This window comes from Rhinoderma darwinii, chromosome 9 (genome assembly GCF_050947455.1).
Source record: "Rhinoderma darwinii isolate aRhiDar2 chromosome 9, aRhiDar2.hap1, whole genome shotgun sequence".
Lineage (NCBI taxonomy): Eukaryota > Metazoa > Chordata > Amphibia > Anura > Rhinodermatidae > Rhinoderma > Rhinoderma darwinii.
Genome location: NC_134695.1, coordinates 31,039,063 through 31,066,092, shown reverse-complemented (window position 1 = coordinate 31,066,092; position 27,030 = coordinate 31,039,063). Strand labels below are relative to the sequence as shown.

Genomic DNA, 27,030 nt, shown 5'->3' with positions numbered 1-27,030 from the left:
AAATAGCAGGTAGAGCTAAGTTAAATTTGGCACAACCCGCCAAACCTGAGAATGAAGAGACAACAGCCCTGTATAAGCACCATACCTCCCAACTTTCAAGTATTAGAAAGAGGGAGAACTCATGTGACAAGATTTTTTAACGTTAAGCCTGTAACCCTGCTCAATCACTGCCCATACACACCAGTTCCCTTTATGCCCCACACAGTATCCTGCCTTCATAGTGCCCTCCACACAATATCATGCCCTTATAGTGCCCCCACAGAGAATCATGCCCTCATAATACCTCCCACACAGTTTCATGCCCCCATAGAGCCACACGCAGTATTCATGTTCCATAGTGCCTCCCCACCCACAGTATAATGCCCCCATAGCGCCTCCTAAAAATAATAAAATAAATACTGACCCAGCCCTGTTCCGACGACAAATGGTGATCGCTCTGAAGGTCCCTTACGTACTGTGATGTGTGTGGCTCGGTGCAGACAGGCGTGATGACGTCACTGCATCGTGCCTCTCTGGGCAAAGACGCTCACTGCCATCGTCAGATGAATGCAGGAGCAGGGAGCTGATGGCTACCTGCTCTACAATTTATCAACTATATCTGCTGGATCCAGGACTGTTAGGAGGCATGTAAGCACGTTGGCCACTTACATTTCTTTCCCTACTCTGCACTCCCAGCCACCAGCAGCATAGTCCTATTCACTTGCCAGTACCCCCACCAATGAGAAAGTAATAAAAACTATTCTATATGAAGTTTTTCAATTTCTATAACACATAGGGTAGAGAAATAAGTAAAAAATTCCCAAATGGGTAAGATTAAGGCGTTGTACAAGATTATAAAAACATGCCCGCTTTCTTCCAAAAACAGCACCATACCTGTCAAGAGGTTATGTGCTTCATTCCAGATCACCTTCATTGCAGGGTATGGACAATATCATACACAACCAGTGGACAGATGTGGTGGTGTTCCTGGAAGAAAGCAGCCAAATTGCTGTTGTAGTTAAAGAATAGAACCATGTTTCATCTAATCTTTGATGCAGAAAGTTATCTGTGGTAAATTACAGAACATTACAATTTGCCGGCACTGTACTTACCGCTGGTGGGTTGTATGTCACAGACTTGCAGGACTCAGATCAAGACTGGTCAGATTTAGAGGTTGGCGCTGATGTTACCAACCTAGAGGAAAGAAAAGCAACGTTCAGTTTACAAGGCAGACATCATTTCCCTACAAAATAAAAACCTAACATTAATGTCAGTAACCAGAAGAAACTCCTACCTGGTTTTTGAACATTACAATTTTCACAGAGGACAGGCACTGTACTTACCGCTGGTGGTGGTGTTGTGTTGCATTTGATCAGGTCTGGTCAGAATTAGAGGTTACCAGCCTAGAAGAAAAACAAAAGCAACATTCAGTGTACCCCCTCTGCAACCAGTTTGTCCTACAAGGCACAAGTTGAGGATTTGTGGGAGTGACCCCATGCTTGTTCGTTTGTATTAATAATTTCAACTATATCTGCTGGATCTGGGACTGCTAAGAGGCATATTATTAGTTGAACACATGATAGGCTTAGATACATGGCCCCAGCAGACAGTATCACACATGATAGGCTTAAATACAGGACCCCAGCGGACAATATCACACATGATAGGCTTAGACACAAGTGCCCAGTAGACAGTATCACACATGATAAGTTTACATACAGGGCCCCAGTAGACTGTATCACACATGATAGGCTTAGATACATGGCCCCAGCAGACAGTATCATGCATGATAGGCTTACGTACAGGGCCCCAGCAGACAATATCACACATGATAGGCTTAGACACAAGTGCCCAGTAGACCGTATCACACATGATAAGCTTACATACAGGGCCCCAGCAGACAATAGTCTGCCGCAGGTCTATACAGAGATACCTCTCTGATGGTGCTGCTGGCGCAATCTCCAAAATGGCTCCACTGGACTGGGAGCATTCTAACAAGGGGACTCAGCCTGCAACAGGGACTTCTCCGTCACCCTCCTCCACCGAAACAGGTATTGCTCAGACTCTCCCTTCTATTTCTGGCACCCAGGACTCTCTCACTTTATCCTAGGCTGAGGCTGCATCTAACACTACTGCTATTAAAATGGCGCTGCCACGTCAGGAGCATTCAACATGTGGAGCTCACCCTGCAGATTTGAACTCCCCTACATTTCTCCCCAGTGTGGCAAAGGCTGCTGTAATGTCTCCCCCTCTCCAGGGACCAGATCTCGTCCCATAGACATAACAAATCCAGGGGCTCTGTAATGGAGGATGATATACAAGGGTTTAAACAACAATTGGCTACTATGCCTACAAAGCAGGACATGGAAAGTTATATACAACGCCTGGAGACTACATATAAATCGGAGATTCAATCTGTTACCACCAATCTCTCTCATTTAACTGATCAAGTACAGCGTATGAAGGGAGATATTTCTGCTGTATCAGCTCAACAAACATCTCAGGCAGATCGCTTGGATCAACACTCCCAACAGATACATATGCTCTTCAATCTGGCGGAGGACCATGAGAATAGAAATCGCCGTAACAATATCTGGGTCAGAGGTATGCCCGAGGCGATATCTCCTGTGCAGCTAATACCCCACTTTGCAGAAGCTGTTTAACCTCTTGCTAGATCATCCTGCTGATGAGATCCTGGAGATAGATAGAGCACATAGAACCCTTGGTCCTCGTAACCCAGACCCTGACAGACTGAGAAATGTCCTTTGCCCCATCCACTATTTCACTATTAAAGAACAAATAATGCGGAAGCATAAGATAAGGGTGATCTACAGATGGATGGTGTAAATATTCAGGCCCCATGCACACGACAGTATTTTCATCTATCCCGAAATACTGTCCGTAAATACGGGTCCTTACAAAAAGAGGGAGGGTGCAAATTATGTTATCAACATGTTGCCCAGCAATGCTTCCGTAAATATGGACGGTTTACAAATGCACATCAGTAGCCGTCCGTATTTACGGAAGCTTCCATAGACTTCTATGGGAGAGACTTTGCCGTAATTACTGACAAGAATAGGACAGGTTCTATAATTTTTTTAGCATGGACACCCATCAGTAAAAATAATGAAAGGTGTCCGTGGCCAATAGAAATTAATGGGTCCGTAATTACTGTCAGTATTTACTGTCCGTAATTACTGATGAAAAATACTGTCATGTGCATGAGTAGTTATCTGACATTTCTAGGATGACTTTAGACAAACGCAATGAACTTCGACCTCTGCTGGATGTTCTGAGAGATTGAGAAATTTCTTACTCCTGGGGACACCTTTTTCAATGACAAGTATGGCGGGACAGAGTGCTGCTGTTTGTCAGGCACCCTAGAGACATTCCTGACTTTTGCGCTGATCTTAATTTACCACGACACTCCATCCCTAACTGGCCATATGCTCCACCACCACCTCAACGGGTGCGTCAACCTCCTGGAGGTCGACTTAGGGGAGGCATTGCAGACCCAGAATGATTATCACTTGATAGTCGTGAGTATGTCTACCTGCGAATGTTTTTTCTCTCTGATCTACTGTTTTGCATAGTTTACAAAGTATTTGAACTTTTCCATTAACACGAGAACTTTCTTCTTGGTTTCTCCTGGTCATCACTGGGATTTATGCATGATTGAAGATAATACGTTTAAACATCATAGAATTTATCGGCCTCCTGTAGAGATTTTGCATATTTTACCAATTCTAGGATATGCTATGGGTATGAAAATAACCCATGGGGTCTAAAAGATCGAATGTGGAGTAATGTTTGGTTTGTAATACTATTAGTTGTTGACACATATGATAAACACATAGATACACTCTTTAATGTAGCAACAAGTTCAATACCTTTTATTTTTCAGTAATTACTCTTTGTAATTTCATATGCACTTTAAATAATTATCCTGACAAGGGTTATTTCCTATGCTTTGTTTTATGTGATGGCCACATTATTTACATATATTGTTATCCTTTTTCTATTTACTTCTCTTTGATGCTGATAAATTGCTTGACATTGATAGTGCTGGGGCTCATGCTTTTCCTGACACTTCCCTCTTAGGGACTTACCTTCCTGATTTATTATTGAGGGAGTGGGTGCTAGTTGTCATCCTTCTAACCGTTGTCCTTTCCTCTTCCTTATCTCTCCCCCACCTTTTTTTGTGTTCTTCCCTTCTTTGTTTTGTCTTGTTGATGTTTTTACATATTTGCTTGATATTTGTTGTATTTTCTCCTTTGGCACTGTCCTCAGAAGAGGCGGCGAGTGGGATGGCTCAATTAAAGTTTGGTACTTTTAATGTTAGGGAACTTAATGTCCTATAAAAACGCTCACAGATATTATATAACATGCATAAGTGTCACGATCTGTGGGTATGTGGACCCACTAGGCCGTACCCCCGTAGCCAAGTAGCAGCTGGCCAAACAGTCTATAGAAAGACCTAGCACAAGAGTACCTGAAATAGTCCAGACAGTAGCAGAGGCTTAGGCATAGATGGAACATGAAGGTAGATGATGCCACACGTGGCGGATGATATCAGGCGTGGCAGATGACACCAGACGTGGTGTATGACAGCAGGCATGACAGGGGACACAACATGACTCCAACACCCGATAAGGCTCAGGAACAAACACAGCACGGAATACAGGATACAGGTAGCAGGGCACGGGAACACTGGGAACAGGATACGACTAATGGACCATTTGCTAAGACTAACATGGGAATACACAACAACGCTCAAGCAAGTAGTGAAAGGGCAGGGCACTTTTTATAGTCCAGGGTGATCTGGGGATAATTAATTATTTACATGTGCGCCCTTTAATGCCGGGAGCAAGCACGCGCGTGCACCTTAGTGGTCACTGCAGGGCAGAGCGGATGCATGTGCTGGCATCTCCAGGGAAGGAGACATCGGCAGGAGGAGAGAGGTCTGCAGTCGCGGCCGTCAACAGGTAAGGGGAGGCGGCGGTCCACGGCCGTTACAATAAGGAAAGAGTTCATCTCTTATTCCTGCAGGAACTCACATTAAAGTCGGTCATACACCACAGTTCTCTAATCGATAATATCCAGAAAAGTTTCCTAGTGCCAACCGCCGAGGCCAAATCTAACGGTGTAATATCTGTATCCACAAATCTCTCCCTCACAAGGTATTAGAGGTGTCAACTGATACAGAAGGTCTGTATTTCTTTCTTAAAATGTCCATCCGTGCCAATCTTTATCTTCCTAATCAGGACCAGGCACGTGTATGTACAGTAGACTGTTCCTAAGAAGGCTGGAGGAGTTTGCAGAGGGCCTTTTGATTGTAGACGGTGATTTTAATTTAACCTTTAAATACAGGCTTAATACTTCTTCGGGCAGCAGTGCTATTCCTCGATCCCAGATGGCAACTTTGAATAACACCATGCAGTCTATGCAGTTAATTGACGTGTGGATGGTATTGCACCGAAAGGTAAGAGAATATACATATTTCTCTCCTTTGCGTAATATGTACAGCCAATTGGACGCTTTTCTCGTTAGCCACCACTTCCTTACCTGGCACCCTACATCGGCGGTAGGGACCATGCTATGGTAAGACCATGCACTGGTCTTTGCCACGTTAACCTTTCCCAATTCAACAAGAAGATCCAAGATCTTGGAAGATCAATGATAACCTTTTGCGTGACATGGTGTGTATGTCAGCACTCAAAGAGATACTTGACACATTTTTTGCGACCCATACTCATGACCCCTTTTCCAAAACTATGGGAAGCTCTGAAATGCGTAGTGAGGGGTGTACTAATGCAACATCTAAAAAGGGAGAAGAAGGGGGTTACTATTGTTCGGCTACTCGCACAAATCCAAGATTTGGAATTTAGACATAAATATTTACAATCTCCTCAGGTTTTTGCTGACCACACAACTACCAGAGAATCATTGTGTTCTCTTATTGATCAGTCTTATGCTAGATTCAGTCATCAGCTGCGTAAACACTCCGATGAATTTGCAGATAAATGCGGTCGACATTTGGAAAGACTTTTACATCATCGCACACAAGTGGCTTACATTCCTAAAATTAAATCATCGTCGGGCACTGATTTTCATGATCCTATAGATATTACTGCATGCTTCAGACAATATTATTCTTCCTTGTATAATATTAAGGTTCATTTTCATAATATGCCACTTGATGTGCTGCGAGAAATGGCAGATCATTACGTGAATGAAACGGCATTACCATCCCTACCCATTGAAGATGCCTCACGACTTGATGAGGAGATTTTTGATATAGAGGTGGAGCAAGCAATTAAGGATTTCCGATGAGTAAAAGTCGGGGGCCTGATGGTTTCAATAACCGGTTCTACAAAATATTTAGAGAATAGCTTGCTCTGTTCTTAGCGAAAGTCTTTAATTCCGTGTCCTCTACTGGTCCTTTTGCTCCTCAATCTCTAGAGGCCCACATAGCACTTCTTCTTAAACCGGGTAAAGACCCCACGACATGCGCCAACTTTAGACCTATCTTCTTGACGAATATGGATGTAAAGATTTATGCTAAGATGATTGCCTCTCGTCTCTCTCCATTGATGCCCAGCTTGGTCTGTGATGATCAGGTGGGGTTTGTACGTGGAAGGGAGGGGCATGCCAATACTAATAAGACCCTTCTTCTATTACCCTATGTTTGGAAACATGGAGTTCCAGCATGTTTACTATCTGTCTATGCCGAAAAGGCGTTTGATTGGGTGCATTGGGCTTGGCCCTAACCTGTTGAGTAAAATCATGGCTTTGTACAATAGACCTACGGCTTGAGTGGAGGTTAATGGTCTCTTGATCTGTTGATAATTGCCAATGGCACCAGACAGGGCTGTCGTCTTCCCTACCCTTCTTGATGCACCAATTTCTTGCAGTATGGGAGCGGATTATCCGTACTTCCGACCTATCTAATGGACATGTTCCTTTGCTGGAGGGGGCAAGATGGAATATATTTGTCTCAGACCCTTTGATCTACTTGTGATCTTCTCCCTCTTAATTCTATTGCAGAATCCTGCCCAGGGAGGCGGGCGGCATGGGGGTCATATTTCCAATTAAGGTTTTTTCTGTCCTCCATGGGGGATTGTACAATTTTCTGCAAGATAAGACTCTCCAGGAGTTATATCTATTGCAATTTTCTTCACCATCGCGCCTGTTGTCCTATTTTCATGGGATGTTCCAGCCTTCTTACTCTCCTACTCAGTTGGCATTCACCACAGCCTGGGACCGGGAGATGGGGATTCAACATTCTGATGAAGATTCGCAAACTGCCCTTCATGTTAGCTCACAAGTTACCGACCTCCTGCTTTGCACAGGAAAAAAAACTATAAAGTACTCACAAGATGATATTTGAAATTCTTCATTTCTCCATGGGATATTTCCTGATGTGTCGGATAGAGTTGTTGGTGGTGTGGGAGTGCCACCTGGAACAATGTTGCATGTTTGGTGGGACTGCTCAATGCTTTGTCCTTTATGTACGAAAATTTTCGACCTTAACAAAAAACTTATGGGTACTTCCATTATTGCCTCTACTTCTGTAGGTTTGCTCTCCATGGTTCCTGGGTCACTCCGATGCCTTTAAGAAGGGTTTCTTTAGACACTTTTTAACTGCAGCCATGACTGTGATTCCTTGCCACTGGAAGTCCACTACTGTGCCTTGCTTGCAGGAAAGGCTGAATGAAATGAACAATATTATGAAAATGGAGGGATTGATGGCGGTTGTTCGTGGTCAATGGCAGATCATAATAGGGGCGTTTTGGGTGCCCGCCTGGGGCCTGAGGCTCCCCGGGGGCCCATGGCCGCCAAAAGTACATTGCAGTTTTGTCAAGTTTTTTCCGCGAATCGTGACAGAACTGCATTGTCTATGTCCTGCAAAAGGACCTGCAGACATAAGGTCACATGATCTTATGTCTGCAGTTCTTGGTACTGCTTGGAGACCTGCAGGTCACATGAACGCAGGTCCTAGAACAGCAGCAAGGTAGAAGAATGAGCTGCTGTGTAAGTATAAGGGGATGACTAGTTAAGGGGTCCGTATTTAGGGGGGGTCTGCTCTGGGTTTTGTGTTCATTTAAGGGGTCTGTATTTAGGGGGTCTGTTCTGGGGTCTGTATTTAGGGGGTCTGGTATTTGATCTTTAATTAGGGGGCCTGGTCTGGAGTCTGTATTTAGGGGCCTGGTCTGGGGTCTGAAGTTAGGTGATCTTTATTTAGGGGTCTGTATTTAGGGCATCTGGGGTCTGCATTAGTTTAGGGGTTCTGGTCTGGGAGTCTGTATTTAGGGGCATGGGTGGTAGGTCTGGGGTCTGTATTTACTTGTCTGGTCCAAGGTCTGTATTTAGGGGGTCTTGTCAAGAGTCTGTATTTATTTAGGGTGCTTGTTCTGGGGTCTGTATTTGTTTAAAGGGGTCTGGTCTGGGGACTGCAATAATTTAGAAGGTCTGGGGTCTGTACGTATTCTATGGTCTGGTTTGGAGTCCAAATTTATTAGTCTGAGTAAAAGGGGTTGTCCAGGCATGGATAGTTGCTTTATACTGATGACCTATCCACAGGATAGGTCATCAGTATATGATTGGTGGGGCTCTGACACCCAGATCCCGCATCAATTAGCTGCTCTGGCTGCCTCTAGGCACCAGATGTCCGTGCCGGAAGCAAATGGCTCCGGTCACAGTATAGGGGGTGTGCAGCAATACTGTAGCTCTACTCCTATTCAAGTGAATAGAAGCAGAGTCGAAGTTCTGCTGCACAGCCGCTGTGCAGTATATGGAGCCATCTGCTTCCAGCACTACAGGCACTCAACACTGCACAACATCCGGTGCCCAGACGCAGCCACGACAGCTGATCAGATCGGGGTCCGGGAGTCGGACCCGCACCGATCATATACTGATAAACTATCCTGTGGATAGGTCATCAGTATAAAAAAATGGTCCATGCCTGGACAACCACTTTAATGTATGGGCCTGGGCCTTGGTGTGAGAAAGTTTGTGTTTCTATAGAGGCTGGAAAAAGCTGCAGAAGTGTGGGGGGGGGGGGCAAAGATTTCTCATCAGGAAACTCTGCAGTCATAAGGAGAAGTCGCCATGTCAGATGGAGAAGAAAAGAAAAAAGAACGACTCCCATCAGAGAGGACATCACTTGTGAGTCATTGAATTTATAGAGGATCTGTCCCCTCTCCTGACAGTAAGTGCACGACAAACATACAAGGGAATACAAGCAAGGGAAAGGGGCAGTTGCCCACGGCAACACCGTGAGCAACCAGAGTGGTGAACGAGCCGAGTCAAGCCAGGAGTGTGCGAGGTACCAAACGAAGAGCAGAAGAGTAGTCAGTAAGCCAGGGTCTGTATGGAGCAGGAACAAAATAGAAGGAGCTGTAGCTGGGCCAGGAAACCACACGAAAAAGAATAACAAGCAAGGAGGAACAGGAAATGCAGGTATAAATAGACAGAGGGCGGGAGCTAGCTGAGTCTGGCCAGGCTGCGATAGGCTCTCCCACTCCTAAGCCTGCCAGCCTGAGTGGTGGAAGCTGGAGTCAGTCTCAGTGATGTAGATTCAGGTGCTGACTGATTAATTAAGGGAGTTAACCCCGAAGCTGTGCCTGGCAGATCCTTTACAGTTACCATTCACATTGTCAAGAGGATGTGTCCATGACACTGCGTGATACTGTCAGCGATGGTTGGAGACTGTCAGTATGTAGGGACACAGCCCTTTGACAAGGGGAATCGTAAGACTAATTTGTCAATGCTCGCACAGAAGGGTGGTCACTATAGGCGCGGCAGAGCGGCGGTGGGAAAGGTAGGCCCAAGTTTGAGGAACTGCCCAGGGCCTATGATCTACTTAATCCGCCACTGATCGTGGTAAACCTGACACCTCTGTTCCGGGATAGTGCAGACCTCCCTCGCTGGCTAGATGGCCTTTTTTAGGATACTTAAGTTACTCGCTATCCTCTAGGGAGCATCTCTGTGTATTGCCACCCTTTCCTGCGTGTCTGTTTTTTCCTTTTTGGTATCTTTAATTCTATGTCCCTTATCCTTTACCTACCCTTTGTGTTCAATACTTTGTGTGTAACATATGTTGCTGACTATCACTCTTATGTTCATCATCTCATACTATGACAATTAGGTTTGATTTTTTTATTTTTGTAACTTCTTACAAAATGTGTAATAAAACGTAATAATTTTTAAAATAAATTTAACTTACATACAGGGCCCCAGCAGAGGTCTAAACTTACTGTTCCCATTGGGGCTCACAATCTAAATTTCCTATCGGTATGTTTTGAAACCAGGACTCCAGTGCTGCAATTCTCATTTGATAGGCTTCCATACAGCTGTTTAGAAGCCAGTATCATACATAATAGACTTAGAATTACACATGATAGACTTAGACATAGGACCCCAGCAGAGAGTATCATACACGATAGGCTTAGATACAGCCGAACAGCAGCAGGTATCACACATGATAGGCATAAATACGGGGCCCCAGCAGACAGTATCACACATGATAGGTTTAGATACAGCTGCTCAGCAGTTAGTATCCTGATATGCTCAGATACAGGGCCCCCACAGACAGTATAACACATGATAGGCTTAGATGCCGGGCACCTGTAGACAGTATTACACATGATAGGCTTAAATACAGAGCCCAAGCAGAAAATGATGACACATGATAGGCTTAGATACAGGTCCCCAACAGACAGTATCAAATATGGTAGGCTTAGATACATGGCCCCAGCAAACAGTATTACACATGATAGGATACAGCAGACAGTATCCATAGTTGCCAACATTTGATTTTTTTTTCCAGGGACACTTAGAGTGTGGAGTCTTTGGTGGGTGTGTCTTATGGGGCAAGGCTTATCTGATGGGGCGTGGCTTTCCAGAATTTCTGCATACAAATAAACAACCAAAAATTTCTGCACTAGTTTGGCTGACAACTACTATGGTGGCCAGTATCCCTCTGGTTTTCCGGTTGTATACATGCATGTTATGTCTCACTTTATCAATAGGACTAGGCGATATGTGCTGACCACTACAGGTAGCGTAAAAATCCGCAAAGATAGTGCCCCCCTGTAGATATTGCCACACACTGCTCCCTGTAGATATTACCACACACTGCTCCTTGTAGTTATTGCCACGCACTGCTTCCTGTAGATAGTGCCACATGGTCCTCCTGTAGATAGTGCCACATGGTCCTCCTGTAGATAGTGCCACATGGCCCTCCTGTAGATAGTTGCACATGGCCCTCATGTAGATAGTGGCACACATCTCTTTTTTAGATAGTACCACAGTGCCCCTGTAGATAATAGCACAGTGCCTTCTGTAGATAATGCCACACAGCCCCCTGTAGATAGTTGCACACAGCCCCATTGTAGATAGTGCCACAGAGCCCCCTTGTAAGTAGTGCCACACAGCCCCCTGTAGATAGTGCCACACAGCCCCATTGTAGATAGTGCCACAGAGCCCCCTTGTTAGTAGTGCCACACAGCCCCCTGTAGATAGTGCCACACAGCCTCCTGTAGATATAACCACACAGCCACCTGTAGATAGAGCCACACAGCCTCTCTGTAGATAGAGCCACACAGCCCCTCTCTAGATAGAGCCACACAGCCCCCCTGTAGATAGAGCCACACAGTCCCCCTGTACTTGATGCCCCACAGTACCCCTGTAGATGCCACGCTTTGGCCGGGGATTCCTCTGCTGTAGTAGACCCTGACATCAATGTCCATAGAGAGTGACATCAGGGGATCCTCCTGGACCGCAATGTGATGTCAGGGAGAACCCCAGAGCAGGAGTCCTGGACAAAGCACTACTAGCCCTCTGCCTGGAACTCCAGCTCTGCTCCTGACATCACTGTCCATAAATGGACAGTGATTTCAGGGGCTTCCCCAACTGGAGTCCCAGAGCAGAGCCAATTCAGCACTCTGTCTGGGACTCCTGCTCTGCTCCTGAAAAACTGTTCCTATATGGCCAGTGTTGTAGTGGGCTTCCCCAGAGCAGGAGTTTCGGAGTCGAGTGCTAGTATAGTCTCTACTCTGGGACTCCTTCTCTGGGAAAGCCCCTGACATCACTGTCCATATATGGACAGTGAAGTCAGGGGCTCCGTCTATGAGTGGAATCCGAGGCAGAGCATTGACAATGCTCTGGCCGGCGATTCCGCTGCAGGAGGTGCCCTGGCCTGACTTGACTGCCCTTATACGGACAGTGAAGTCAAGGGCTCCATCTATGAGCGTAATCCCCGCTTTGGCCGGGGATTCCGGCACTCCAGGAGGAGTGAATGGCAGAGCAGGAAGTGGATAGTTTCCTGCTCTGCCAGTGTTTATGTATTGTTGGGGTAGGGAGACAGACAGGTGAGCCCTAATCTACCCACCACTCAGTCCCTGCCTACTTGCACGGCCCGTCCTAGGCGACGGAGTACAACTGGGCGACGGTCCCTACGCTCAATAAGTGCACGACAGACAAACAGACAGGGGTACACAGAAGCTAAGGGAAATGGGGCAGTTGCCCACGGCAACACCGTGAGCAACAAGAGCAGTGAACGAGCCGAGTCAAACCAGGAGTGTACGAGGTACCAAACGCAGACCAGGAGCGTAGTCAGTAAAGCCAGGGTCAGTTTGAAGCAGAGGTCAATAGTACTAGCAAGAACAGCAGAGCCAGGAAACCAGACAGAATCACAGGCAAAGGAAGAGCAGGAAATGAAGGTATAAATAGACCGAGGGCGGGAGCTAGCTCCGTCTGGCCAGGCTGTGATAGGTTCTCCCACTCCTCAGCCTACCAGCCTGAGTGGTAGCAGATCGAGTCACTCTATCAGACCTAGAAGCAGATGCAGACTGATAAACCACGGGCGTCGACACAGAAGCTGTGTCTGGCAGATCCTTTACAGTTTACAGGTCCTAAGGACACAGATACAATTGAATGTCGCAGTTGCTGGGATAAGTCCCGGGACAGTAATTTGCCGGGACTGTCTCTGTAAATTTGGGACAGTCCCGGCAAATACAGGACTGATGGCAAGTATGAGTATCGCAGATGATAATCTTAGTTAAAGGGCTGCAGCAGACTAGTCCTAAGCACTGGATCCTGATGTCCTTCAGCGTCGGGAAGTTATCTGAGCTGCACATACGTCCTGACGCTGAATAGTATCAGGACCCAGCACTGCGCCCGGAGGTGAACAAGACCCAACTCAGCAGCAGGGAGGGTAATTATATGGAAATGTTACTCCGGTGGGTGGACAGAGAGCTGAGTTTGACATCATAAGGGGAGGGTTTACGGAGACGTGCCAAGGACAAAAATTTGCACGTATTGTTTTAATATTCGGGATAGTCCCAGCATATTTGGGAAAGTTGACAAACATGTAAATGCTTGAAATGATCAACGGTTTCTAGTAAAACCAGTTCCAGCGGTTTATTTTGCCCCTAGTAGCAATAACAGTGGCCACAATAAACTTCCTCCCCTCTTCCTGTAGTACTTACAGCAGTGCCTCCTCACCCTTTCCTGTTAGTGTGAAATTCCTTTCATGACTACCTTCTTCCCCCAGTGTCACAAATAAACTAATATTGCTGTAATATGAAGTAAAGCAAAATAAATGTTCACATTTTGAAATATTTGAGACCATCGAGTAACACATTTAGTCATTGGGTAAATTTTATACCCTTTCAAACTACAGATATGCAGTTTGTTAGGCTCTCTTCACATTTGCGTTCAAGTCTTCCGTTGTTCTGCACAATCATAGGAGCAAAGCAACGAAAAACTGGATGATAAAAACCAATGGGTTCTGTTGGGATTCCGTCATGGTATTCATCGTTTTAGGGAAGCACTAAATGTTTACAGTGAAAGCATAAACCTTCTAGCCATTCTCTCAGCGATGCACTAAAGGGAAGCTCTCCTCGGAACCTAGAGCTTTATCAGCAGCTTGGATAAAGCCTTCAAATGGTTGTACAAAAAAAATAAAGGTAGAGTGTTCTTTTTTTCCCCCTCCATGGTGCGCTTGGGATAATGTAATATTGTTAATCGTAATTTTATTTCATTTTTTTCAGAGATCAGAGATTTTCGAGCAAATTTTGTATGTATTAGGAAGATCAAAAAAAATTGAAGAGCTAGTTTTGGAAAACTGTGGATTAAAATGGTAAGAATGTTGTCAATGACTAAACTACAAGAGAAAAGGATTAAAAATTAAAGTGATACTCCAGTCAAAGGCAAATAATTAACTATAAACTATAGTTAACATACCTAGTGGCCTTCTCCTGCTTGTTCCTCGCTGCAATTCTGAGACACGCCCCACCCCCTTCACTGCGCTGATGACGTAAGCACTGTGTCCATTCGAGGGCAGTACAGAGAGTTTGGGGGCGTGTCTAAGACTTGCTGACAACGCTCCCCATATGCAAGACAGCGGCGGCCGACTTGGATGACGGACAAAAGGGTCCTGAATGCAAAAACGAACCCAGGAACAAGCAGGAGAAGGCCATCTGGTATGTTAACTATGATTTTGTAGCTCATAGTTAATTTTTTGTTTTTAACTGGAGGTTCGCTTTAATGATTAAATAATTTTTTAAATCATGATCTAACCTGCTTGCGTTTCAGGTATATACTAATAAGTTTATAAGCCAATATTTTAAATTTAATTTACTGTATAGGATTTTTCCATAACATAGGGGAGTACTTTAATCCAGGAATAAAGTATTTTATTATTTTACAAATTGTAGTCTGTCAACATCCAGTCACCATATGATCTGTCAATATAAAGGGACTGTCTTTATGAAACAAACTCCTTTCCATATTCTCTATTAATGGCATAGGAACCAGAATGTATAGATGCTAACAAAGAGTGGCTCTCGCTACAGTGGACCCAGCCTGTCTATGTACTACATGGTCGGTCATTTATTTAAATAGCCAGCATGTAATATTACTTTTACCCTGCAGTGGCTGCTTTAATGTCTTTTTCTAAAAAAAAAAAAAAATCTGAAAAGTTACAGACAATTTTAGTAAGCAAAAACACTAACAAATATGTTCATGTTGAACTAGGGCCAGATTAAAGGCTATGTAAACCTATGCAGGGCATTTTTTTATTTTTTTTTAAATAAACAGGTCAGTCAGTGTGTTTGGTGTGACTTTATCAATAGTTATTAAAAATTTGTTTTACTTTTTGAGGAACAGCTGTTCTATATTTTTTATACACAGCAGCTGTATCTAGCGCTAAATCCTGTTCCCGTCACGTCTGCGGGACTGACGGGTTCAGTGTCTGCGGGTCTCTGACACGCAGGATCCACCTGTTATCTATCACATCTAAGTTCATAACTTACTATTATAAAGTTTTACCGCTCAGACGGTTGCAAGCAAGAAAAGTCTGAAGTGTTCACGTAGGGTATTCTTATCCCCCAGCCTGCATGCAGAGAAGACAATTCCAACTTCCACTGGTGTGTTTCTCTGTAGTTCTGGTTCTTATAGTTCCACAAAGCAATATAGCAGCGTGCTATATAAGTTCTTTTGATTGCTGGTCTATACCTCCAACAAGGGAGAAAAAACAGATAGTGCACCACCATTGGAAAAGTACAAACGCCACACTTTAATCCATACTTACAAGATAAACAGAATAAAAGGCATATGACATATACAATCTCATACGGCACGCCAAGTTCTGCAGCCCGACCCTGGATTTCGCCCTTCCGGCTTCCTCTGGCAGCATATAGGCGTGTACCATTAGTATGTTTAAATAGCCGCTAAGAATCAACACACATTAATACTTTAAATTTAAATAAAACATAAAATTACAGTTAGGCCGGATTCACACGATCGTGTGCGTTTTGTGCGCGCAAAAAAATGCGGCATTTGGGGACGCAAAAGGCACTTGACATCTCCGTGTGTCAGCCCCATATGATGCGCGGCTGCGTGCTTTTCGCGCAGCCGCCATCATTATGACACTCCGTTTGGATGTTTGTAAACAGAAAAGCACGTGGTGCTTTTCTGTTTTCATTCATCGTTTCCACAGCAGTTTCGCGAATCCCGCGCGTCCCATGGAAGTGCTTCCGTGTGGTGCGCGTGATTTTCACGTAACCATTGACTTCAATGGGTCCATGATGCGCGAAATACGCTCAAAGAACAGACACGTTGTGAGTTTTTCGCTGCGGACTCACGCTGCGTAAAAATCACGCACCTGTCTGCACGGCCCCATAGACTAATATAGGTCCGTGCGACGCGCGTGAAAATGATGCGTGTTGCACGGACGTATATCCCGTTCGTCTGAATAAGCCCTTATATAAAATGATCATGTCTAGACTCTAAAAGCGGAAAAGAAAAATTATAGAAGGTGTATTGTGAAAAATCTTTCGTTTTCATACATACTCTAGCGCTTGCCTCATCACCTATTCTAACGTGGTTATCTCGCTCAATGCTGCTAGATTTAGTTTTTATTATTTTCCTTAACATAGTGATTTCATTTGTTGCACATTATATTTAAAAAATATCTAATAATATAAGCGCATTGATGCAATTATATTCTAAATAGATTGTAATCAATCAATAGTGTCTAATGTGTATACCAACATCGTCATTATTCATAAAAAAAATAGCCAATCCAAATGCAGGAATAGGTCATTTTGCTTATCCGACCAATAGCTGTGCACTTTTTAGCAAAGATAATATACATATATATTTCAGCCGCACAGCCTCAATTGTATGTGGGTGCTAACCCGCCCGGGTCAAGACCAAAGGACCCAAAAAAAGTAGATCCAAAAATCAGGTAGCACTCCAAGGTGTAAGCAAAATGGTGATGGTGCTTTATTGGATATATTTTGGCTTTATTTATATAGATAACGTTTCAGCTCAACACAGGAGCCTTTCTCAGACAAATCACTTGTCTTTAGTCATGGCGTGTTGCCAACACGCCATGAGTAAGGACAAGTGATTTGTCTGAAACGCATAGGCCTGCTATCTGATGCATCCACGCCTTTGTATATGAACTTTTTAATATATTTGGAATAAAGTTGGAATATTACTTCCTTTTAAACCCAGCGCTAGATCAAGTTTCTCTTTTTCTGCTCCTATTTATTTATCAATTCTGAATTCTCACGACCTCTTTTCATGATTTATCCATTAAATGGCTATAATTATAGTCTATGGGTGACAGATGCCACTGCTAGGCATATGTCACAGCCTATGTTTAACGTATATGTTGGGAGCTTTTGTCAACGTATATGTCAAATGTAAGCAGAAAATGTGATGTGAACATAGCCGTAGTAGAATAGCATTATTTGCATATTGAAGCATTACAAATTTATATACTATGTACTTTTCTGTCCAACTTGAAACATGTTTCCAATCTTTATAGTTTCTTTGATGACTATATTGAAATTATCTATCTTTACATATATTTATTTATTTTTTGTCTGCAGTGAATTTGCCATCAAGATGGCTCAGATGCTTGATAGCAATGCCAGCACTATGCTTCATACCATAAATCTTTCTGGAAATCAAATAGAAGACAAAGGTACATCAGTTCATATATATATATATATATATATATATATATATATATATATATATATATATATATATATATATATATATATATATATGTTAGAACACAACTACTCAATCAAGGATTTTTCTTTATTTGTAGTATTTGCATTAAACTACAGTTTGTGTGGCTGCAACAGCAAGAGTGTCAGGATTTGAACCTAGTAAAGTCTGTATGCTAGGCAATGGCTCTTCTGATTGAGCCCCTGAGACATTGGCCAGTTCTACTGATGAATTTTTTTTGTCCAGGTTCTCTCTTTTCCTTGCCTTTTTTGCCTTCATTGCTTTCACCCTTTTGGCTTCCTCTAATAGTCTGGCCCATGCACTTCCTGATTGCCAGACTAGCGAGCTTCATGTAGTCTAGTTACTTACTGCCTCTCTCTGTTGTTGATCATTTGTGTACTACATATGGACTGTTTCCTGACCATGTCTCTGCCTCATGCTACAACCTGTTGCTGCTTATCTGTGTGCCAAACTTGGATTGTTTTGTGACCACGTCTTTGCCTTTACGCTACAACCGATTAGCGCTTATCTATTTATCAAACGTGGACTGTTACTTGACTACAGTGTCGTAGCCAGTGGCGGATTAAGTAGACCATGGGCCCTGGGCTGTTACCCAAACTTGGGCCCCCCTTCCGCACCGCCGTCCTGCTGCACCGTAACTATTGTTAGTTAACACTACCTTTTTGGGCAAGCATTAACAAATGGGTGTTATGATTCCCCTTGTCACAGGGCTGTGTCCCTACATACTGACAGTATCACACTGTGCTGGGACACATCCTCCTGACACGGGAAATTGTCTATCAGTCCTGGACTGCAGAAAGACTTTTTGTGAAATACAAAGATTTCCTATAATAAACATGTCAGGAGAGGTGACAGATTCTCTATAAATCTAGTGACTCACAGGTGATGACGTCTCAGATTCTAGTCGTTTTTTTCCTGTTTTCTTCTCCATCTGATCCAGACTTCATGACAACTTCTCGGCCATGACCCATTTCTGCAGAATTTGCCACTCAGATGTCTTCAGCTCCTCACTTTTCCAACATTTCCACACCTATAAACGAAAATAAAGTTATCATGGAGCCACATACTGTGCCCCTAAATATAATAACACTAAACACTGCACCCCTAAATATAATAATACCATACACTGTAAAACACCACATACTCACAGCCCCCTGTACATAGTGCCACACACAGCCCATGTAGATATTACACACCCCCATAGATAGCGCCACACACAGCCCCCTGTAGATATCACACATCCTCCCTATAGCTAGCACCACACAGCCACCCTGTAAAGAGCGCCGCACACATACCGCTGTGGATAGTGCTACACAGCCCCCCCTTGTAAATAGTGTTACACAGCCCTCCCCCTTTGTACATAGTGTCACACAGCGTTCCCCCCTTGTATATAGTGTCACACAGCGCTCCCCCCTTTGTATATAGGGCCACATAGTGCTCACCCTTGTATATAGTGAACACACCACTCCCCCCCTTTGTATATAGTGCCACACAGCGCTCCCCTCCCCCCTTGTATATAGGGGTCACAGCACCCCCCCTTGCATATAGTGTAACGGAGAACTCCCCCCTTTGTATATAGTGTCACACAGTGCTCCACTCATCCTTGTATATAGGCCCACACAGCACTCCCCTCCCCCTTGTATATAGGGCCACCCAGCACTCCCTTTTCTACTAGGCACTATGGGGCATTATAGTGGATACGGGAGGGGGGCTGATATAGTGGCAGCTATGGGAGCATTATACTGTATGAGGGGAATTATACTGTATGGGGCATCTATGGGGGGGACATTATACTGTGTGGGAGCATTATACTGTATAGGGCAGCTATGGGAGCATTATACTGTGTGGGAAAATTATACTGTATGGGGGTATTATACTGTATGGGGCAGCTATGGTTGGCATTACATGGTGGGGGCAGCTATGGGGGACATTATACTGGGGGGAAGCATTATACTGTATTGGGGCATTATACTGTATGGGGCAGCTATGGGCGCATTATACTGTATGGGGGCAGCTATAGGAAGCATTAAGCTGTGTGGGGCATTATACTGTGGGGGCGTTATACTGTGTGGGGGCATTATACTGTGGGGACAGCTATGGGGGCATTATACTGTATGGGGGGCAGCTATAGGAAGCATTAAGCTGTGTGGGGGCAGCTATGGGGGGCATTATACTGTGGAGGCAGCTATGGGGGGCATTATACTGTGGAGGCAGCTATGGGGGCTGTTAGGCAAAGCGGCTGGGCATAGGTGCGCGCAGGGGTCTGGTGGTGTTAGGGAGGGGTAGGGGGCCCAAGCTGAATTCTTGCACCAGGGCACATGAGCCTTTAGCTTTGCCCCTGCTTGACTAGTCTTGCTTTTAGCACCTTTCTGCCTGATGGTTTTAGACACTGGACTCTGAATCTGCTACAGACCTTGACAGAATAGATTGGCCCAATATGGAGTCCGTTGGAACAGGTCATTTGACAAAAAAAAAGGCAACAAATTGTTGAACTACAAGAATTTGGCACCACTTGTCAAGAAAAGTTTTCTCAGCTGCATTATCTACTGTGAGTTCAGCAAAGAGAGATTTTTGATTTGCAAAAATAAATTCTGCAGATTCAAGTTGACATATGCCGCCACTATCAAAAGTTCAGTGGTGACTGTCGCCATTGCCGAGGTTTCCTTAATCAATGCCTTATATATTTTAAAGTGCAACCTGCTCCATTTACAAGTGAAAGGAAAAAGGAATTGTTAATAATCAATCATCAGACAGATTAAGGTCTAGCGAGAACCTCTTCTAATGTAGAGAAGTATAGTAATCTGAGAACACAGTGAAATAAGTTCGCCTCTAACAAAGGCTTTGTGTGTTTCTTATTTTCTTATACCACTAGCGATGAGATATCTGGATGTCTAGTTTCTCTGAAAGAAATCTGAAAGAAGATCAGACAGGGTTCTCATGTTACAGGGTTTATTGAGCAAGGTCTCGTTCAAGGACCAGGTCCATGCTCTCGGAGGTAAATTATTTAGGGTGATATTAAATTAAACTGGGGCATGGTCAAATAAAGTTATTGGGCCTATCCGGGGGTCAGAAGCAATAGATAGATGTCTGTTATTATGGAAGAGGTAGTCTAGTCTATGATGAGTGTTATGCACATGGGAAAGGATGGTGTAATCTCTTGTTGCTGGGTGACGTTGGCGTCAAACGTACACCAGGTTCAGTGGTTGAAGGCATTTCCTAATCCTCCTGAGAGACAAGTGAGCAACATTCGAACTGGTGGAGGAGGTATCTAGTAGAGGGTCTAGTGATATATTATAATATCATCCTACTATAATGATGCGTTCCACAACATCTCTAAACAGTGTTTTAACTATCCATTTGGTCTGCTGCTGGTCTGAGGCGTATAAATTGGCAATCAATACAAGAATACCTGCCATGGATCCTTTACTTACATTCTGAGTCAGATCGGGAAGTTGAGTGAATATAGGGTATATAGTGAGCTGTGGAATAATTTGGGAAGAAGTAATGGGAAAGTGAGGGTAGTTTATGTGCTTTAAAATGGGTCTTTTGTAAGAGAACAATATCAGCTTTCACTTTTTCTCAGAAGGGATACAATTTGGCTTCTTTTTCTGGGTTTATTCAGACCTTTAGCATTAAGTGAAGTTTGTAATACTTGTAGCTATAAAAAGGTGTTAGGAAAGTGACATGTCAGCTAAGGCATCCAGCAAACCAAATGATACAGAGGGTATAGGTAAGCAGAGGAATAGCGGTCGACTGAGACAGTCACCTGTTATCTACATACATTAATGTCTCAGTGGGTACAGAGAAAATTACAGCGACGGTAAACCAATAAGGAAAAACTAGTGACATAAAATGAGTCAACCTGGAAATAGGTAAAATATGTGCCATCTGAGCAGTACGTCTTGAAACGACATAACATCAATACTTTAACCCCTTAAGGCTCAGAGCCCATTTTTGAAAAGTGACATATTTCACTTTATGTGGTAATAACGTCGGAATGCTTAAACCTATCCAAGCGATTCTGAGATTGTTTTCTCATGACACATTGGGATTCATGTTCGTGGTAAAATTTGGTCAATATATTCAGTGTTTATTGGTGAAAAATTGCAAAATGTTGAGAAAATTTTGAAAAAATAGAATTTTTCAGAATTTAAATGCATCTGCTTGTAAAACAGATGGTTATACCACCCAAAATAGTTACTAGTTCACATTTCCCATATGTCTACTTTAGATTGGCATCGTTTTTGAACGTTCTTTTATTTTTCTTGGACGTTACAAGGCTTAGAACATAAACAGCAATTTCTCATATTTTTAAGAAAATTTCAAAAGCCTTTTTTTTAAGGTACCTGTTCAGTTCTGAAGTGGCTTTGAGGGGCCTATGTATTAGAAACCCTGATAAAACACTCCATTTTAAAAACTAGACCCCTCAAAGTATTCAAAACAGCATTTAGAAAGTTTTTTTTAACCCTTCAGGCATTTCACAAGAATTAAAGCAAAGTGGAGGTGAAATTTGCAAATTTCATTTTTCTTGCTGAATTTCAATTTTATAAAAAAAATAATCTGTAACACAGAAGGTTTTACCAGAGAAATACTACTAAATGTGTATTGTCCAGATTCTGCCGTTTTTAGAAATGTCCCACATGTGGCTCTAGTGGGTGGCGGATTAAGTAAACCATGGGCCCTGGGCTGTTCCACAAGCTTGGGCCCACTTCTCCACCACCGCCCTGCCACGCCGTGTCTATATTAAACACCAGCTTTCTGTGCAAGCATTGACAAATGAGTGCTACGATTCCCCTTGTCAAAGGGCTGTGTCCCTACATACTGACAGTCTCCAACCATCGCTGACAGTATCACACTGTGTAGGGACATATCCTTCTGACAAGGGGAATGGTAACACACATTTGTCTATTAGTCCTGGGCACACAAAGACTTTATGTGGAATACAAGGATTTCCGATAACAGACTTGTCAGGAGAGGTGACAGATCTATAAATGCAATGACTCACAGGTGATGTCTTCACTAATGGGTCGTTCTCTTTTCTTCTCCATCTGACACAGACCGTTATGGCGACTTCTCCTGATGACTGCAGGGTTTCCTGATGAGAAATTTTTTCCCCTTGATTCTGTAGTCATTTTCAGCATCTATAGCAACATAAAAATTCAGAAATAAACACCATAAATTGTCTTATACCCCAGACCCCTAGGGTATGTGCACACGGTAGCAGGCTTTTACGTCTGAAAAGACAGACTGTTTTCAGGAGAAAACAGCTGCCTCGTTTCAGACGTAAAAGCTCCTCCTCGCATTTTGCGAGGCTTCTCTGACAGCCGTAAATTTTGAGCTGTGCTTCATTGAGTTCAATGAAGAACGGCTCAAATTACGTCTGAAAGAAGTGTCCTGCACTTCTTTTGACGAGGCTGTATTTTTACGCGTCGTCGTTTGACAGCTGTCAAATGACGACGCGTAAATGACAGGTTGTCTGCACAGTACGTCGGCAAACCCATTCAAATGAATGGGCAGATGTTTGCCGACGTATTGTAGCCCTATTTTCAGACGTAAAACGAGGCATAATACGCCTCGTTTACTCCTGAAAATAGGTTGTGTGAACCCAGCCCTAAGCAAATTAAGACCCAGGCCCATACATTAACTCAAACCAATAAATTCAGTCCCCAAGGGGTAACTAAACTTTTAAAAAACATTTGGCGTGTCATAGTGAGAGTGATATGTGAGAAGTTTTGATCGATGGGGGTCCCAGCATTGAGACCACCACCAATCACTAAAACAAAGCAGCAGGAGTGCTCGGGTGAGCGCTGTTCCACTTAATTTCTGATTGTCTTTCCTTGGCGCGGTGTACGGACTCATAGACTTTCTGTTGTGCCCGTACACCGCTTGCTCGGCTATCAGAGGAAAGATGATCAGAAACAAAGTGGCTCCTCACTCACCTGATCGCTTCTGACACTTTGTTTCAGCGATTGGTGGGGTCTCAGTGCCTGGACCCCCACCGATTAGAACATTTGACATGTCACTATGACATGTAATTTTTAAAATAAAGTTTAGTTAGTTACCCTTTAAGCAGTCAGACACCCCTCCCCAGTGCATCTGACTGACTGCTGAGTGCCCTATGGGAAGGTCTAAGCGTCTGACACTTAGGGCGGCTTTACACAAGTGTGTGCGTTTTGCGCATGCAAAAAATGTGGCGTTTTGCGCGCGCAAAAGGCACTTAACAGCTCCGTGTGTCATCACCATATGATGCGCGGCTGCGTGCCTTACGCGCAGCCGCCATCATTATGACACTCTATTTGTATGTTTGTAGCACGTGGTGCTTTTCTGTTTGCAATCATAGTTTGCCTGCTGTTGCACAAATCACGCATGTCCCACGGAGGTGCCTCCGTGTGGCATGCATGATTTTCACGCACCCATTGACTTCAATGGGTGCGTGATGCGCGAAAAACGCAGAAATATAGGACATGTCGTGAGTTTTACGCAGCGGACACATGCTACGCAAAAATCACTGACAGTCTGCACTGCCCCATAGACTAGCATAGGACGTATTACACGTTCGTGTAAATCCACCCTTATGGCTCTAGGGGGAAAGAGTTATTCCCCTATAGAACCCTCAACAGTCAATCAAACGCTCTGACCCCCTCCCCTGCAGTATAATAACTACTGAGTGCTCTATGGGGGAGATTATACTGCAGGGGGGGTTCTGAGCATCTAACTTACTGCAGAGGGCTCTATGGGTGGGAAATTATTTTGCACACAAAAAATGTGAAATTAAACACCCTATATACAATTCACATTAACACCACACACTATATATTCAAACCACACACACTACATAGACTTGCATTATAGACACTATAAACACAGTACACACTATATAGACTATATACACAGCACACACTATGTACACAGCACACACTATATACACAGCACACACTATATACACAGCACACACTATATAGACTTACATTATAGACAATATAAACACTGTACACACTATATAGACTATATACACAGCACACACTATATACACAGCACACACTATATACACAGCACACACTATATAGACTTACATTATAGACACTATAAACACTGTACACACTATATAGACTATATACACAGCACATACTATATACACAGCACACACTAAATAGACTTACATTATGACACACACACACACACACACACACACACACACACACACACACACACACACACACACACACACTTACCACAGCCTCTTCCTCTGCGGTGCTTGTCTCTGGCAGCCTTCAGGACCTTAATCATGTGACTGTGACGTTACCACAGGTCCCTCACCTTCTGGTTGCAGTTTTGCCGTTATCAGGCAGCTGCTGGAGGTTTAGACAGGAGGGAGAGTGTACAGCAGCACAGAGGAGCAGACTGTCAGGAAGACTCCAGCACCTGCCAATCACAATCTCTGACAGTCTGCTCTCTACAGCTGATGTGCTGTGCCCCTGTTCCCTGGCCGCAATTGACTCCCCCTGCACTTCCCCCCTTCCTCCTCTTCATCCGCACGTGGGACCGATGACCGCTAGAATGCGGCCGGCAGCAGCCCTGGATAGTTTTTTTTAACTTGTGTGCGGTTTGGGTGGCTAAGGGCCCCCGTGCAGTCTTGGGCCCCGGGCGGCCGCCCGAACCGCCCATATGAGGATCCGCCACTGGCTCTAGTGCGCTCGTGGACTAAAATACAAGCCCTAGAAGCAAAGAAGTACCTAGTGCATTTTGAGGCCTCTTTTTTATTAGAATATATTTTAGGCCGCATGCCAGGTTTGAAGAGGTGTTGAGGTGCCAAAACAGTAGGAATCCCCCAATAGTGACCCCATTTTGGAAACTGCACCCCTCAAGGAATTCATTTATGGTTGTTGTTACCATTTTGACCGCACAGTTTTTTCACAGCACCTATTTGAATTGGGCTGTGAAATTAAAAAAATGTCATTTTTTTCCAATAAGATGTCATTTGTGATCAAAATGTCTTATTTTCACAGGGAACAAAATACCCCATTTTGTTGCCCAATTTGTCCTTAGTGCGGCGATACCCCATTTGTGGTGATAAACTGCCGTTTGGGCCCATGGGAGGGCTCAGAATGAAAGGAGCGCTATGTGTTTGTTGGAGTCCAGATTTTGCTGGATTGGTTTTCGGGTGCCATGTCGCATTTGCAGAGCCCCAGAGGTATCAAAGCAATGGAAACCCACCAGAAGTGACCCCATTTTGGAAACTACATCCCTCAAGGAATTAAAATATGGTTGTTATTACAATTTTGACCGCACAGTTTTTTCACAGCACCTATTTGAATTGGGCTGTGAAATGAAAAAAAAAATGTCATATTTTCCAATAAGATGTAAGTTTTTATCAAAATTTCTTATTTTCACAGGGAACAAAATACCCCCATTTTGTTGCCCAATTTCTCCTGAGTGCAGCAATACCCCATTTGTGGTGATTAACTGCCGTTTGGGCCCATGGGAGGGCTCAGAAGGAAAGGACCACATTTGGCAAACTGGGGATTTTCTGGTGCGAAGTCATGTATGCAGAAGCCCCTGAGGTACCAGTACAGTTGAAACTCGAAAGAAGTGACCCCGTTTTAAAAACTACACCCTTAAGGCATTCATATAGAGGTGTAGTGAGCATTTTGACCGGAGACATACACACCATAAACTGTAATGTTGGTTCTCACGGGTACGGCAATACCCTACATGTGGCTGTTATCAGCTGCCTGGGCACACAGCAGGGCTCAGAAGGGAAAGATGAGGGGGATAAGCTGTGCGGAGTACATCAGGGTAAGTAAAATTGGGGTAAATTATAAACCAAGGGATGTATGATAAATTTTAAAACACTCTTTCATACAGAGCTCTGGTTTTTCGGGACACGCGTCACATTGGTATATTGTGTCCTCCCTTATCCCCTTCTTATAGCAGACTTTGCACCTCTTTTGACTTTTTCCCTTCTTGCCAGTTTGGGGAATTTCTCCTGGAAAGTGTTGCCCTTGTACGATGTGTGTGGCCCCACTTCCAGAAGTACTGGGTGTCCCCCTTCTTGGTCCCTAAAGATTAGGTTCTTGATAATCACCTCTTGAAATTCCAGGAAAGTTCCTGTCTGGCCTGTACATCGACGTAGCACGTAGACATTGTACAAAGCCATCGGTATGATGTGCACGGCCAGCTTCTTATACCACACCGCATGGCGCTGTAGGGCTTCAGGACGTGAGCTGACAAGTCCACCCCTCCCATGCACCTATTGTTGTCCAGGATGCAGTCTGGTTTGGGGGTCTCTGTACTGGTACCTCGTACTGGTACATGGGTACTGGTGTGACATCTCTCTTGTCCTTGTACTTGACACAAAATATGTTGCTGCTAGAATGTGCCCTGCTCTCACCCCTTCTTGTTTGCCCAAGCAGAGTCTTAGGGAGGCCTCTCAGATTTCTTCTAGCAGTGCCGCATGACTTCTGGAAGCGAGGCAGTTGAAGAGTGGGACGCTGG

The 27,030-nt window shown here is 44.0% G+C and overlaps 1 protein-coding gene across 1 annotated transcript in view; it reads left to right on the top strand.

The window, feature by feature from the left end:
- Positions 1–27,030, top strand: part of LOC142660307 (capping protein, Arp2/3 and myosin-I linker protein 3-like) — a 318,596-nt gene that overhangs the window by 139,785 nt on the left and 151,781 nt on the right. Inside the window, exons 10-11 of the mRNA XM_075836905.1 lie at positions 14,037–14,125; positions 17,388–17,482. Of these exons, the coding sequence (XP_075693020.1) occupies positions 14,037–14,125; positions 17,388–17,482 (184 nt within the window). The remainder of the gene's footprint in view (positions 1–14,036; positions 14,126–17,387; positions 17,483–27,030) is intronic.